General features: G+C 52.9%; 1 protein-coding gene across 1 annotated transcript in view; it reads right to left on the bottom strand.

Annotated features, from left to right (window-relative positions):
- Positions 1-1,364: 1,364 nt before the first annotated feature.
- GALNT6 (polypeptide N-acetylgalactosaminyltransferase 6) overlaps positions 1,365-13,810 on the bottom strand; it is a 35,285-nt gene continuing 22,839 nt past the window's right edge. The window contains exons 5-12 of the mRNA XM_032644898.1: positions 13,564-13,713; positions 12,297-12,531; positions 8,759-8,876; positions 6,981-7,181; positions 6,319-6,450; positions 5,611-5,712; positions 4,028-4,180; positions 1,365-2,993 (exon numbers count right to left, since the gene is read on the bottom strand). Coding sequence (XP_032500789.1) covers positions 2,880-2,993; positions 4,028-4,180; positions 5,611-5,712; positions 6,319-6,450; positions 6,981-7,181; positions 8,759-8,876; positions 12,297-12,531; positions 13,564-13,713 — 1,205 coding nt within the window. The 3' untranslated portion in view covers positions 1,365-2,879. The remainder of the gene's footprint in view (positions 2,994-4,027; positions 4,181-5,610; positions 5,713-6,318; positions 6,451-6,980; positions 7,182-8,758; positions 8,877-12,296; positions 12,532-13,563; positions 13,714-13,810) is intronic.

Genomic DNA, 13,810 nt, shown 5'->3' with positions numbered 1-13,810 from the left:
CTCCCTGTTCGTGCCCTCTCCCTCTTCTTGAGCACCTCTCTTCCCTAGTCCTCCCTTCAGCCCCAAACCTGCTGCATCTCTCAGTCCCCGTGGGTTACCCTTAGCTGACGGCCCTTGCGAGATGCTCTGCTGCTGTGTGGTCGGGGTGAGGAAACTGAGCACCACAGCAGGGCTCCTCAGTTGGGCACGCATCGTGAGATTGGGCTGGAGAGCTCCTGAGTGATGCTATGGAGAGTACGAGCGATATTAGGATACATAGCAAACAAACAGTGCCTGGTAAATGTTTGGATGTTGAATGCAACCAAGAGTAGGGCTAAGATTGGAGTGAAGGACTAAGGCTCCCTAGGATTTACTGGACTTATTAGCATATTCAAAGTCTTTTCAGTTGGGCCCCAAGCCACTGTTCTACAGGGCCAACTAACCCAGTAAGCACAGCAGGTACAGTGCCTGAGGCCCACAATACTTTTTTTTTTTTTTTTTTTTTTGCGGTACGCAGGCCTCTCACTGTTGTGGCCTCACCCATTGCGGAGCACAGGCTCCGGACGCGCAGGCTCAGCGGCCATGGCTCACGGGCCCAGCTGCTCTGCGGCATGTGGGATCTTCCCGGACCGGGGCACGAACCCGTGTCCCCTGCATCGGTAGGTGGACTCTCAACCACTGCGCCACCAGGGAAGCTCCCACAATACTTTTTAGGCCCACAAAAATGTTTCAGTTTCTTCTAAAATGAGAATACAATCATCCTGGATTATATTCGTTGTTGTATCAATGCAGTTGTAAAACATACTCTTTACCACTTTTTTAATGAAGGCACAAGTGCCTAGGGCTCATGAAAGCCATAGTGTGGTCCTGACCTTCTAGCTTCTACATTCACTGCGCCCCCACCCTTCAGTCCTCCTGGTTCCCTGCATCCACTTGTACTGTTGTCCCTCTGCGACTTTTCTCACACTTGAGACCTTTGCTTACTGAGCTCTTCCTACCTGAGGATCCATCCTTTGAGGTCTAAGGTCAAATGTCACCAACTTTGTGAGGCTTCCCTAAATGGAAGGAATTGTTCTAAGTCATGTAGCACATCTCTGAACATCTCCAGGCTTGGCATGACTTGCTTACCTCTCTGTTTTCCCAGCTGAAGTGTGAGTTCCATGGGGGAAGAGCCTTACTATCTCCTCATGTCTACATGTGCTTGACACAGCGTGTAGGCTAAATCGGGGGGCCAGAGGATATGTGGAGACGAGACAGTGGCTGTGACAGAACTTTTCAGGTGTGTGTGATTCTTCACAGCTTGAATCAACTGATCCTCCAAACGGATCAGCTAAGGGGCATAGCAGGGGAGGAGGAACCCAGCGCAAACTTCCTTTACCAATGCCATAAAACCTTTATTTCCAGTGGGATCTCACGTGCAATTCTCTTCTCTTTCTGGGAAAGAACTTTTCCCTTTCCCCACTCCAGGACACGTCCTGGCCACTCTCTCCTCTCCCTCTGGCTGGGCTACCCCATGGGACCTAGGAGACTTCCTGCGGCGGGGAGCTGCGTGGGAAGCAGAGGCAGCTGTGGTCCCACGGCACCCTCATGTGGTGATGTCCAAGAAGACAGCCTGCTACTCAAGTAGGAAGCCCTCCAAGAAGGAATGAGTCCTCTGGGCAGCTGGGCTCTCTACTTCAGGCAAAGCAGCCATGCGTGGTGGGGTCCAACTTGCTTGGGGAAGAGCTGACACGCACGGCAGGTCTGCCCTGTGCGGGGAGTTCACGCGAGAACCGCAGACGAGGCGTCACGCAGTCGTGCTCCACACTACCTGCTGTCCCGGCTTCTTCAAACTTCCCAGGGCTCTTGTTAGCCTTATCTGGGTCCTAGCCTCAGGGCTGCCGATACGTGGTTGTGTGGCCTGGGGCAAATAACTTCACTTATCTGGCCTTGGTTTCATAATATGAAAATGATAGGGCTGGACTAAAACGATGATTTTCAAATTGTGCTTGCAGGCTTTTAGAAAAGTTCAGGGGCTGGTGGGCAATGCCCTCACCCACCCTCATTTTCATCCGTGGCTATTTTGCTTCTGAACTACATTATACATGGAGCACTGAAAAAAGGTTCTGGGACTTAAACCTGAGAATCACTGGCTCCACAAATTTTCTTTCAAAACCGAACATCTCGGGATTCCTAAATATGGTCTCCCTCACAGCTACCTGGCTGCACTGCTCTAGGCTTTATGGAGACGAGCCAGCCAGAAATGATCAGCCTGGAGGGAAGAGCGAGCGGGGAGCTGATGGCTAGTTGCCTAGTGTTCTTGTGGTGTGGTGGGAGGAGCCCAGGTTCAGGATACAGACCAGCTCCTTTATTTCTCTCTGCCTCAGCGTTCTTGTCTATAAAATGGGCACGGTGGTTCCTGTCTTTTTCACGGGACTATCGTGCAGATGAAATAAGATAAAGGATTCCTGTCAAGAAGCTTCAGGTAATGTTAGCAAGGGAGACTCTTAGACCTCTAAGCCCTCTGGTAGAATATACCGTTTCACTGGATTCTGTGGGTGTTCTAGATGATCAGGGATTCAGGACGTGGCTGCAGAGGTACTTTTCTTGAAATCAGCATTGCCGCCCTGGGCTCTAGCCCAGCTGCCTCCTCTGCTTTGCAAGTCTGTTTCTAGGGCAGAAGGAGAGCTCTAGGTAACGTATCATGTGTTCTAACGGTCTCTTCCACCAACATGGAGGAAAGAAAATGGGCCCAATGTTGTTGCAAGGAGTAGGAAGGTCCTGCCTTGATTTGCATCGAGTTTGAAATCCATCTTTAAGGCCGACAGGGAACTGATGATCAAGTTCTCAAACATCAGGTTCCCCCAAATCCTGTTTCCTAAGAGGCTTGTGGGATCTCCCACAGTGGGGTGATCCAGGGCCTAGATGAACAGCCAGTGCTGGTAGGGATCACTGGGATTGCAGGTGGCCATGGCTGGCTTTTTGTCCTTGGATGTCAGGCAGGTACCAGATCCTGAGTTCCTGATGAGTTGATCCTAAAAAGATGACACGGCAAACGGTCAGCCTGGGCCTCAGACCTCTGACAGTGCTACTAGGGGGCAATGAAATAGGGGTCAGTAGACAAAAGGCAAAGGAAGCCCAATGAGGCACAGAGAGGGCACTTCCAAATTCCTTTCCTTGGATGCCAGATACTCTGACGGGATGCATGCCTGAATTTCCACCTGTGCGTGGTACCAATTCTCCACCCCCAGCTTTAGCATGAATGGCTGGAACAGAGGAAGGCAGGACCATGGGCTAACTGAAAAAGGCTTTCAGGACCACCCCCCACTCCAGACGGCCAGTCTCAAAGACCTGGGCCACTGCTGCCCACCCGCGCCTTCTGCCTTTGACCATGTTCAGACTCCTCCCTTCCCCGTAGCTCCAAGGTTAGGCTTCTCTTTCCCTAAGCCAAGGACTGGGGATTGGGGTGGAGTGGGGTGTGGAGGCTCACTGGGGGCTGCTGGTTTGGGCCCAATCCTGTAGAAGTTACATCATTTATCCCGAGGCAGTGTGGTGTAATGGAAAGAACCCATGCTTTCGAGTCAGATTTATCTAGATCAGAACCCCAGGCCTACCATTTACTAGTGAAGGGTCTTGGGCCAGTCACAAACTTGCTGAGCTTCGGCTGGCCCATCTCTAGTGATGGGGACACCACCTACTTGGAAGATTAATCGAACCAATGTATGTGAGTGCACAGCCTTGCGCCCAGCACACAGAGGCCAGGCAGGAACCACAAGTGACTCTTCAACTTCATCTACTTGTGCTCAGCCTAAAAATACGTGAGCTATGACAGAGCTGGTCCTGGACCATAACCCCGACCCCATCTTTGTATCACGCAGAACCAGCCATCACCAAACCTTACTTAAGCCCTGAGAACCCTGCCTGTGACCAAGCGCACATTCCCCATACTTTCTATTGTACATTGTCCGGATCCACCCCGTAGTATCTCAGGCAGAAGAGGCAGGAGGAAGGGAGGGGGCAGTTGTGGTCTCAGGCTCTTGATTCTGAGCTTTCTGGGCCGCTGACTCACCTGGGTGAATTTCCATTCCTCACCCTCGGGCACCTGGCTGTTCTTGCCAGTGAAGTGGCAGCCCCTAAGGCCCAGAGTGTCAGCACCGGCATAGAGACACAGCTGCTTTGCAATGTTGTGGCGAAGGTCCCTCTGGGTTGTGTATTCAAAGTACTAGAACACAAGATAAGAGGAGGTCCTAAGGGGCAGGCAGAGAGTTTGCCCACCACCTTCCAAAGCCAACTGCCTTGAGATGCCAACCACAGATGGCCTCCTGGGGAGGAAAGTGAGTAGGTGCTAAGACTTTAGTAATTCATGTGCCACCGCATCTGGGTGATACTGGAATGACAGATAATAGTTACTAAATGTTTTTTCTTTAGTTAAAAACGTAACTTAGGGACTTCCCTGGCGGTCCAGTGGTCAGGACTCCACGCTCCCACTGCAGGGGGCACGGGTTCTATCCCTGGTCGGGGAACTAAGATCCCACATGCTGTAAGCCGTGACCAAAAAAAAAAAGGTAAAAAAAAAAAATTAGCCTCATTTAAAGCATTATTGGTGAAATCACGTGCTAGTTCTTTTTTGCTAATAGATTACTATCGATAAAATGTTCATCAGTGTGCCACCTAAAATCACCACGGGGCCAGCGGTACAGGAAATCGCTCCAGTGACTTTGTCTTCATTTGAACATCCTGTTGGCATCCTGTTCAGTGGCCCATGCCACTCCTTTCCTTGTTTCAGCTGTTTTTTGTTTATTTTTTTTTTTGTGGTATGCGGGCCTCCCACTGCCGCGGCCTCTCCCACTGCGGAGCACAGGCTCCGGACGCGCAGGCTCAGCGACCATGGCTCATGGGCCCAGCCGCTCCGCGGCATGTGGGATCTTCCCAGACCGGGGCACGAACCCGTGTCCCCTGCATCGGCAGGCAGACTCCCAACCACTGTGCCACCAGGGAAGCCCTCAGCTCTGTTTCAAGTGCCTCTTACTTACCAAATGCTGGGCATTCAGGGTAGATTGAGGGGCTGGGTCCAGGGAGGTTATTAGTTATTCCTCAGGGAAGAGCTGGGCATTGTAGGGCATGGGGGAAATTCCCAGGATGCCAGGTAGCTGTGAGATGTCAGTAGGTGGTTGTTTTGGGGTCACTGATGGGTGCTAGGATCATAGTGGTACCTTCTGGGTAGGGAAGGCATTGAAGATAGAAGTTGAGTGTAGCCGAGGGGCTCAAAAATTTTCCACAGTCACCCTAAAACATCACTCAGCAGCTGGCATCCTCCAGGAAGCCTCCTCTGATGAACAATCCTTCCCTGCCGGGGTGGGGAGTGTGGGAAAAAAAAAAACAAACCAAAAACCAATCCTCCCCCCCCCAGCCCCTCTCTAGCAGCCAGCACTGCTGCCCACTCCTCTCTGGATGCCCCTGGTCCACACTTAAGACCTTGTCTGTCGGTATCATGCATTCCCCCTCAGACTGGGGGCAGGGCTGGTATCTCCCCCCCTCTCTGGATCTCCCCTACCCTAGTCCTCAGGAAAGGACGATTATGAGCGGAGGAAGGGGGCCTGTGAAGAGAGAAGATGCCCCAGAGACAGGCTCGCCTCGGGCTGGGCTCTGTACCTGGTTGCCGCCAAGGCCATGGCAGGTGTACATGATGAGGGGCTTTCCTCCATTGTTATTCTCTCCCACATCGAGGCAGTGATCCATGCCGAGGTTCTTGAGCTACAGAACGTGGAGCAGAGAGGGGAACCAGGGGAGCACAGTTAGGAATTTTTCGGTGAGTGGTGTGGGATCCACCTGGAATAAATGCGCACGGCTGGATTTTTCCTCTGTGACTTTCCTCCTCGGCTCATTAAGGCAGACGCCTGAAGTGAATAGTAAAGTGAGGTGCAGAGCCCAGGGGTTGGGCAAGGTCAGGGTGGGCAACCTGCCAGGTCCCTGGGAGAAGCCCTCGGCATATGGGAATGTCCTTAAGAGCAGTGGTTCTCAAAGTGTGATCCCCAGACCGTCAGCATCACCTGAAGGCTTGTTAGAAACGCAAATTTTCAGGCCCCAACCCAGTCCTCCTGAATTAACAGCCTGCGTCTTAACAGACCTTCCTGGTGATTCTGAGGCCTGTGAGTATTTGAGAACCGCTGCTTAGGGGTTGTTTCCTCCTTCTAAGGTTTTTAGCTAGCTCTAGGGTGGCCTCTCGGTCCTCCTCCCGGATAAGGGAGCGTGGAGAGTAAAAATCAGTTGTTTGTCATCCAGCTGCGGGGTAAGTGGTCCTGAACTTTTCTCCCGGGGGTTCTGTGATGATGGGCGGGCACATTGGTTCTCAAGACTCACAGCTCCATAGAAGGTGGGCTTCAGGTCAGGAACAAACATCTCTGGGTAGATGTTGTGCAGGAACCAAGAAAAGTTGCGACAGTTCAGTCGTTCCCTCAGCTGCAGTCGCTCCGAAATGTCCCCGAAGGATTTCTGTCAACCGAGCCAGCCCCCTCAGGGTCAGTTCCATCAGCCTTGACCTTCTTGTCTGGGTGGAAGCAGCCCAGAGTTTCTGGGGCTACTTTCTCCCAGAGTGGGTCTCCTGTTCATTCCTGCTCAGGACCAGTTGGGCCCCACATCTGATCCCAACGCCCCTGCCTCGGCTTTGGGACCCACACCCATACCACCACCCCCATCTCCTGTGAACTCCCACTTTTCTCCCAGTCCTCAATTCCTAGTTTCTCAGAGTAAAGCCATTCTTCCCGTAAGAGGTTCTTCCTCCAAATCTTTTCTCCCTCCCCTCCTAAAAGATACTGGGGCTCTCCAGGCAGGGACAACAAAGCCTCCTCTCCTCATGCTCTAGCCTCCAAAGTAGAACCCGGGCTCTAGCTCCCAAGGTCTGAGGCGTAAAGGCACCAGGTGGTGGAGATGGGTGGGTCTCTGTCGTAATTAAGCTCTTGACCAGGGGCTGGGATTCTGCCCTTCTATTCATCTAAACACCTCCTGAGCACCCTCCCCCTCACCTCTCGGGCCATCTTTGCTGCCTGCAGATTCCTCCTGTAGAAGATCTCCTTGTAGCTATCCATCCAGACCTCAGCCAGGCGCACTTGGTTACGAGCAATGACACTGATGCCCTTGGGGAAGGTGTGAGGGCTCTTGGTACGGAACACGTGGCCGACCACAGAGCAGGGGATGATCTCCAGTTGGCCCCCGCACTGCCACACCTGCCGTAAGAGGATATGGGATGGGGTTTTCAGGGGGTGGGTGGGAAAACCTCCTCCGGCAAGCAGCTCTGTTCCATTCCCAGGGTGCCAGACCCCAGGTCCACGGACTCAGGGAAATGCTGCACTGCGCCCTCTCGCTGGAAAAAAAAGACACTGACCAGGCTTCTTCCCAGGCCATAACTACACAATCTCTGGCTCTCTGATGTTGGTTCACTCTGATTAAAGCAAACAGGAATTTGCAGGGTCCTGAGGGTTACCAGGGCCCACTTTGGAGAAAAGCCAGTTGGCGAATTTTATGTACATCTACTACTGTGAGCTCTGGCCACCTGGCTTTTTTTTTTTTTTTTTTTTTTGCAGTACGCGGGCCTCTCCTGTTGCGGAGCACAGGCTCCGGACGCGCAGGCTCAGCGGCCATGGCTCACGGGCCCAGCCGCTCCGCAGCACGTGGGATCTTCCCGGACCGGGGCACGAACCCGCGTCCCCTGCATCGGCAGGCGGACTCTCAACCACTGTGCCACCAGGGAAGCCCCCCCTGGCTTTTTGACCTGGAAATGTGATTTTATCAGCTCATGCAGGTGTTACTGGAAACTCAAGCTCCTCCAAATCGAGATCAACTTGTGACTTAATCGAAGCATCAATTCATTAATTAACAGCTGTGATCACCTGGACCTTTATCACACTAGCTTCCTTGCAGAGAGACTGAACAGAGGTCAGAGGCTCACGGACGAGCCTAGGATCAGAACCATGGGAGTTATGGTGACTGAGCTGGTGACCCTCCTCTGTCAGAGCGCTGGATTACGACATCCCTTCCACCTGTGTCTTCTCCTTTTTTCAGGTTTTTAGATTGGGAGGTATGTGGTGATTCATTTTAGTGTAGCAGCAACAGAAACACATAATCATAGCCATAGTAACAGCAGGTATCAATGATGTGCTTGTATGTGCCAAGCACTGTGAGAGGTGACTTCATAAACAAGCTCATTCGCTTGTTAATTACTCTCCACTGGATGGGGATCTGTGTAGATTTCATGGAGAGGCAAGCCCTTCTTCCAACCTAATCCTGATTTTCCTTATTCCTGAAATCCCTCAGTTCTGGGGCCCACCAGAATTTGGCCATCATCTTCTCCTACGGTTATGAAGGGCTTGCTGAACAGAGAGGGAGGGAAACTCCTAAGGCTACCAAGGCATGAGGTCTCTGACCTGGAAAGCAGAGCCTGATTTTTCCAGAAAAAGGATAGTGACTGCTTACTGACCTGTTCCACCTTCACCCTAACCCTTTTCCAACAGACATCATGAAAGATGTCACCAGTCCCCAGATGTCTGGTTCCTATTACCTCTATTACCCCTTCCCTCTGAGGAGTTCTGCCCAGTAATTTGTTCTCAAGTTGTCCAATCCGACTCCCAAGCCCCTGCTGCCGTGGACAGGGAGGGGGCAGAGGGAAGGTGGAGCCATGACGGGAAACAGCCACCCTTCCAAGTTCAGCTGAAGAACTGATATCCCTGGCACTGCCTAAGAGACAGGTTCTCAGGCCGTCCCCTGGGACGTTGTGGTTCCCCCGCGAAGCCCTCTTCACTCTCACCCGGAAGGACATTTCCACGTTCTCCCCTCCCCAGATCTCCATCTGATTATCATAGGTACCGATGTGCTCAAAGTAGGACTTGGAGATGGAGAAGAGGCCACCAGCAAACGTCGGGGATCTGGAGAGACAGAGGGAGAAGCATGTGCATCTTCTGGGGGGAAGAGGGGCCAGAACCTGGCGTGGAAAGCTGTGAACTCACCGATGACGCCTCCTAAACTCCCTCCCTCCTCCTCTCCTCTCACCTGGGATATGCAGCCCCTCTTCCACTAGCTTATGCACTTAGCAAATGTTTATTGAGCTTTTATTATGTTCTCTTCACCTTCTAAGATCAGGTTGAGGAGAGATGTAATTATCATTACTCTCTTCTAAAAGGCATTCATTCACTCATTCATTCAACCAAGGATGTGTCACACACGGGCTTCCAGGGCCTGTGCTACGTGTTAGCCGTACAGAGTAAAGAGAGACAGATCTTGTCCTCTTGAGAGCTCAGTGTAGTAGCTGAGGGAAAAGCCACGATCGTTTGCTTTTTGGCAGCAAAGTTCCTAAAGCACAGTAGATACTCGGTTATCAGAAGCTATGTGAAATTGTTTTTGGACATCGGTGCTCCCAGAAACAGAGTAGGAAGTGAGGTGAAATTAAGCTCTACTTGAACTGCAGGGAGCATTTGGGGGCTACAAGAAGATTCTGGCTTTCAGACAAAGGCAGGGAGGCACAGACCCATGTTTAGATTAATTGACAAAAACATCTAGAACTTAGATACCACGTTGCTCATGAGAGGGGCTGGGCTAAGGGCTGAAGGCGGGGGTGGCAGACAGGGCAGGAGCGCACAGAGATCGTTGGCTGTTGGCCTCTGTGCCATGCCAGGCTGGCTTGGATGGGGCTTTGCTGCCTCAATGGGTGGTTCCATGTGGTACAACCATGCAGAAACCTTCTCTGTCAGCCCGGAACCGGTCAAGGTGCTTCACACACAGCAGGGGCTCAATCAGTGTGCACTGGACTGACTGGTCAAGGCTATTACCCAGGACCTTGGCGTTACCCTATGGCTGTTGTTGTCACCCTGAAGTTGGCTCCTGCAGCCACTTTCTGGAAGGAATTTCGGTTGGGAAACCCTCAAGCTCAGGCAAGCTTTCTGTCACTGGTTGTGGCCTCTCCCAGGGGTTCTAAGCCAGCCCAAGTAAGGCCAGGAAAGCCTCAGAGAGTCCTGGGATCCTAGGTGAGCATTCTGGAACTAACCTGCTGCTTCCTTTTTTAAAAAATAATTTTATTTATTTATTTGTTTTTGGCTGCATTGGGTCTTCGTTGCTGTGTGCGGGCTTTCTCTAGTTGTGACGAGCGGGGGCTACTCTTTGTGGCAGTGCGTGGGGCTTCTCATTGCGGTGGCTTCTTTTGATTTGGAGCACGGGCTCTAGGTGCACGGGCTTCAGCAGTTGTGGCACATGGGCTCAGTAGTTGTGGCTCGCGGGCTCTAGAGCGCAGGCTCAGTAGTTGTGGCGCACAGGCTTAGTTGCTCCGCGGCATGTGGGATCTTCCTGGACCAGGGATTGAACCCGTGTCCCCTGCATTGGCAGGTGGATTCTTAACCACTGCGCCACCGGGGAAGTCCCTAACCTGCTACTTCTTCAGGGTTTCCCCGACCTGGGCCTGTCTCTTGGCTTTGAGAGGTCCCTCTGACCAAGAAGCCACTGACAAATTATCTCTGAGGATAAATCCTACACGGGGAACTTCGCTGCAGACCCACAACCAACAGGCAACCTCTGGAAACACTCTGCATTTCCTGGCCTGCTTCTTAGGGTCCCCTGGGCCCTCACCTCTCCTCCTGGCCTCCCGTTGACTTTGGGAATGGAGGAAGGGAGGGTGCTGCCTGCAGGCCTCCTGATGGGTACTATGCAAGTACCTCAGGCAAGCCCTGTACACCACCAGGGCATTTGGACCAGGGAGCAAATTAATTCCTCAAACACTGGAGCTTTGTCTTCCAGTTGTATGGTCCTCGGACATCAGAGCGGGGGACGTCAGTGATGGGTGGGGGCCAGGTGCCCCGTCCCTGACTGTGCCACTGTGTGCCTGGCCCCCAGCTTGGGGGAAGGGGGTTTTGTTGATGTACATCTCAAACAAAAGACATCTATGAATCAAGCAAAGGGTCTATAGGGAGTTCTAATTTCTTTTCTCTCTCCTGCCTTCTCCTTTCCCCTCTGCCCCTTCTAAAGGACACAGAGCGGCTGGCTGTGTTCAGGACCATGGGATTCCTTCCCGTGGCCCACCCGAGCCCTCCCTGCTGAGGCTCTGGGCAGCATTTCTTAGGATTTGGGCATGTGCATGGGTAGAAAGCCTTCCCTTTTTTTTTTTTTTTTTTTAAAACATTTATTTATTTATTTATTTTTGGCTGTGTTGGGTCTTCGTTTCTATGCGAGGGCTTTCGCTAGTTGCAGCGAGCAGGGCCCACTCTTCATCGCGGTGCGCGGGCTTCTCACTGTCGCGGCCTCTCGTTGTGGAGCGCAGGCTCCAGACGCGCAGGCTCAGTAGTTGTAAGCCTTCCCTTTTATCTCTGCTCACCGTATCCCCAAACTCTGCTTCCCTCCATCCCTGGTATATATATTTTGTTGACCCTTCAGTTTCCTGACCAGTATAGGAAAGCAATGGCACAGATAATCCGGAAGCAGAGGCTACTCTAAAAGTCACTCCCCAGCTCGGTTTAGCTGAGACGTCTGTGGTCTCTAACAACACCAACAGGCAATCTGGAGAGGGAGGGGCAGGGTGGGTGCGTGAGGGGAAGGCAAACCCAGCTGGGCATCAAACAATGGATACACTTTCAAGCACCTGCCCTCTAGCTCAGGGGTTGGCAGACTGTGGCCTGTGGGCCAAAGTTGGCCTGGCTTTCTAAGGTTCTGGCAAAGAATGGTTTTTACATTTTGAAAGGGTTATTTTTTGTAGCTGGCAAAACCTAAAATATCTGCTATCTAGCCCTTTGCCCGAAAAAGTTCAGGGCAACTGCAACACACTGTAAACGGCAGGACATCTGTCTATTTTCCTTTAATATGTTCTCAGTCTTTTCAAAGACGGTGACCTGGGTGCACACACCACCCCCTCTTATTATAATGGCTATTTTACAATGGCCTCTACCCTCCATCTCTCTGAAAGCAGCAGTCACACCCTTCTACATGTATGGAGGAATAAATGGGATAAGGTGTGGAAAGCCCTTAGCCCAGGGCCTGGCACACAGAAGGTGGTGAGTGAGAGCCAGCTGCTATGGTGAGAGGTAGGACAGAGCCATGATCGGGACACGGGCTTGGGGCCAGATTGGCGGGATAGGCGTCCTTGTTCCACCGCTTTCTAGTGTATAGTCTGAGGCCAGCTGTTCATCACCAGGAGCCTCTGTGTTCTCACCTGCAAACCAGGCTAATCACGGTACCTACCGCATAGGGGATGACGACGAAATATGTCAAGTGCTTCATAGAGCACCTCATAAATGCTGACCTGAGATGGCCCAGGTCCCTGGGACCATGGAGACCAGGATGTGGGCCCACCAGGCTACAGTACTTACTTGATGGGGTAGGTCTCATCCTTGCGCCTCTGCTTCTCATGTAAAGGTATGGTCTCCCAGCCGAAAGTCAAGCTCCAGTCAAAGTTGCCACGACTCTGGACTCGGCCCCTCTGGATGGGCTTGGAGAACTCAAAAGTGTTCAGGTCGATAGTGACAATGTTTGGGCTCACCACCACCGTCTCGTCCTCGGCGATGCGAGCCAGGAGGGGCTCCAGCCAGCCATGGAAGCACTCACCTGCAGGTCGGCACCAGGAGACATCAGTCAGGGTCCTGCCCACAGCTGAGCCCGTGCCCCCCACCAGCGGGGAGCCCCAGGACGACAAGCGCTCACTCCCTAGCTGTAGACAGGGAAACACGTGCAAGCTCCACGGCCACAGAGAGTGGACAGAGATCTCCCAGACCCTCCTACACCTGCCCTCTCCCCCCAAAAGAGGTGGAGGTGGCTTTGGAGGGGAGAATGGAGGTCTCAGGGGAGTAACATGGTGGACCCAAAGGCACAGGGAAGGCCCTGGAGGGGTGTCTTCAGGGTCTGTAGCCTATCCACTCAGTTGGCCCTCCCCACCCAAGTGTGGGTTTCACAGGGGGGTGTCCCCTCTCCCAGGGATCTCTGCACCTCACGCTTCAGCTCCAGCTGTAGAATAATCACCCCTTTGGGATTTTCGATGAACTGCATCTATGACTTGATTTAGCCTTCATTTTGTCGGTGAGTAAGGTTGGCATCCTCATCCCACTTAACAGAAGAGAAAACTGAGGCCTGGTTAGTGGCAGGGCCAGGACGCAAATCTAGGGCTTCTGACTCCAAGGCTATAGCTTCTCAGAATTTGTATCACTGCTTTTAGGGAACATTTCTTTCCCTGACAATGGTGGGGAAGTGTTTTGTTTTGGGGCAAGGAGCAGGCCTCCCTGGCCCCATGTGGCCCTGCAGGAAAGTGCCACGCCAACCAGTGCCCAGTGGGAACAGGAGGCCTCTCCGGGGGGCTGAGCTCAGAATGAGGTTCGGATGGTGGGGGGAGAGAGGAACGTCTGGGGCTCCAGAACACACTCCCAGCAACTGTGGGGTTACCAGCTGTTTTTGGGCTGTGTGTACCTCCTGATAACCATCCTTGGCACTGGGGTGAGAAAGGGGTGAAGAAGCTAGGGGAGTCCCAAGCCTGCTTCGATCCTGGGACAGCAGAGCTGAAGGTGCTCTGCTGAGGCCATGGTCCCAGCTCTTCATTCTGCCAGGGAGGGAAGGGGGACAGAGCCAGGCCGGCCCTCTTCTACTCACAGTGGGCATCCAGGAAGGTGAGCACCTCTGCCTGGGCCACGCTGGCTCCCAGCAGCCGGGCGGTGATCAGCCCCTTCCGTTCCTCCTGCCGCACCACCTTCACCACCTGCAGCTGCTTCACGTACTGCTCCAGCGGCTCCTTCAGGTACTCTGGAAGGGACAGGGTCATTGTCGCCAGCTCACCAGTTTGCTGCAAACCTAATCCCCCGTGTGCACCAAGTCTGGGCGTTCTCAGGCCTCCAGCAGG

Source organism: Phocoena sinus, chromosome 10 (genome assembly GCF_008692025.1).
Source record: "Phocoena sinus isolate mPhoSin1 chromosome 10, mPhoSin1.pri, whole genome shotgun sequence".
Classification (NCBI taxonomy): Eukaryota; Metazoa; Chordata; class Mammalia; order Artiodactyla; family Phocoenidae; genus Phocoena; species Phocoena sinus.
The sequence above is the reverse complement of the archived record's forward strand: the minus strand, read 5'-3'. Positions and strand labels throughout refer to the sequence as shown.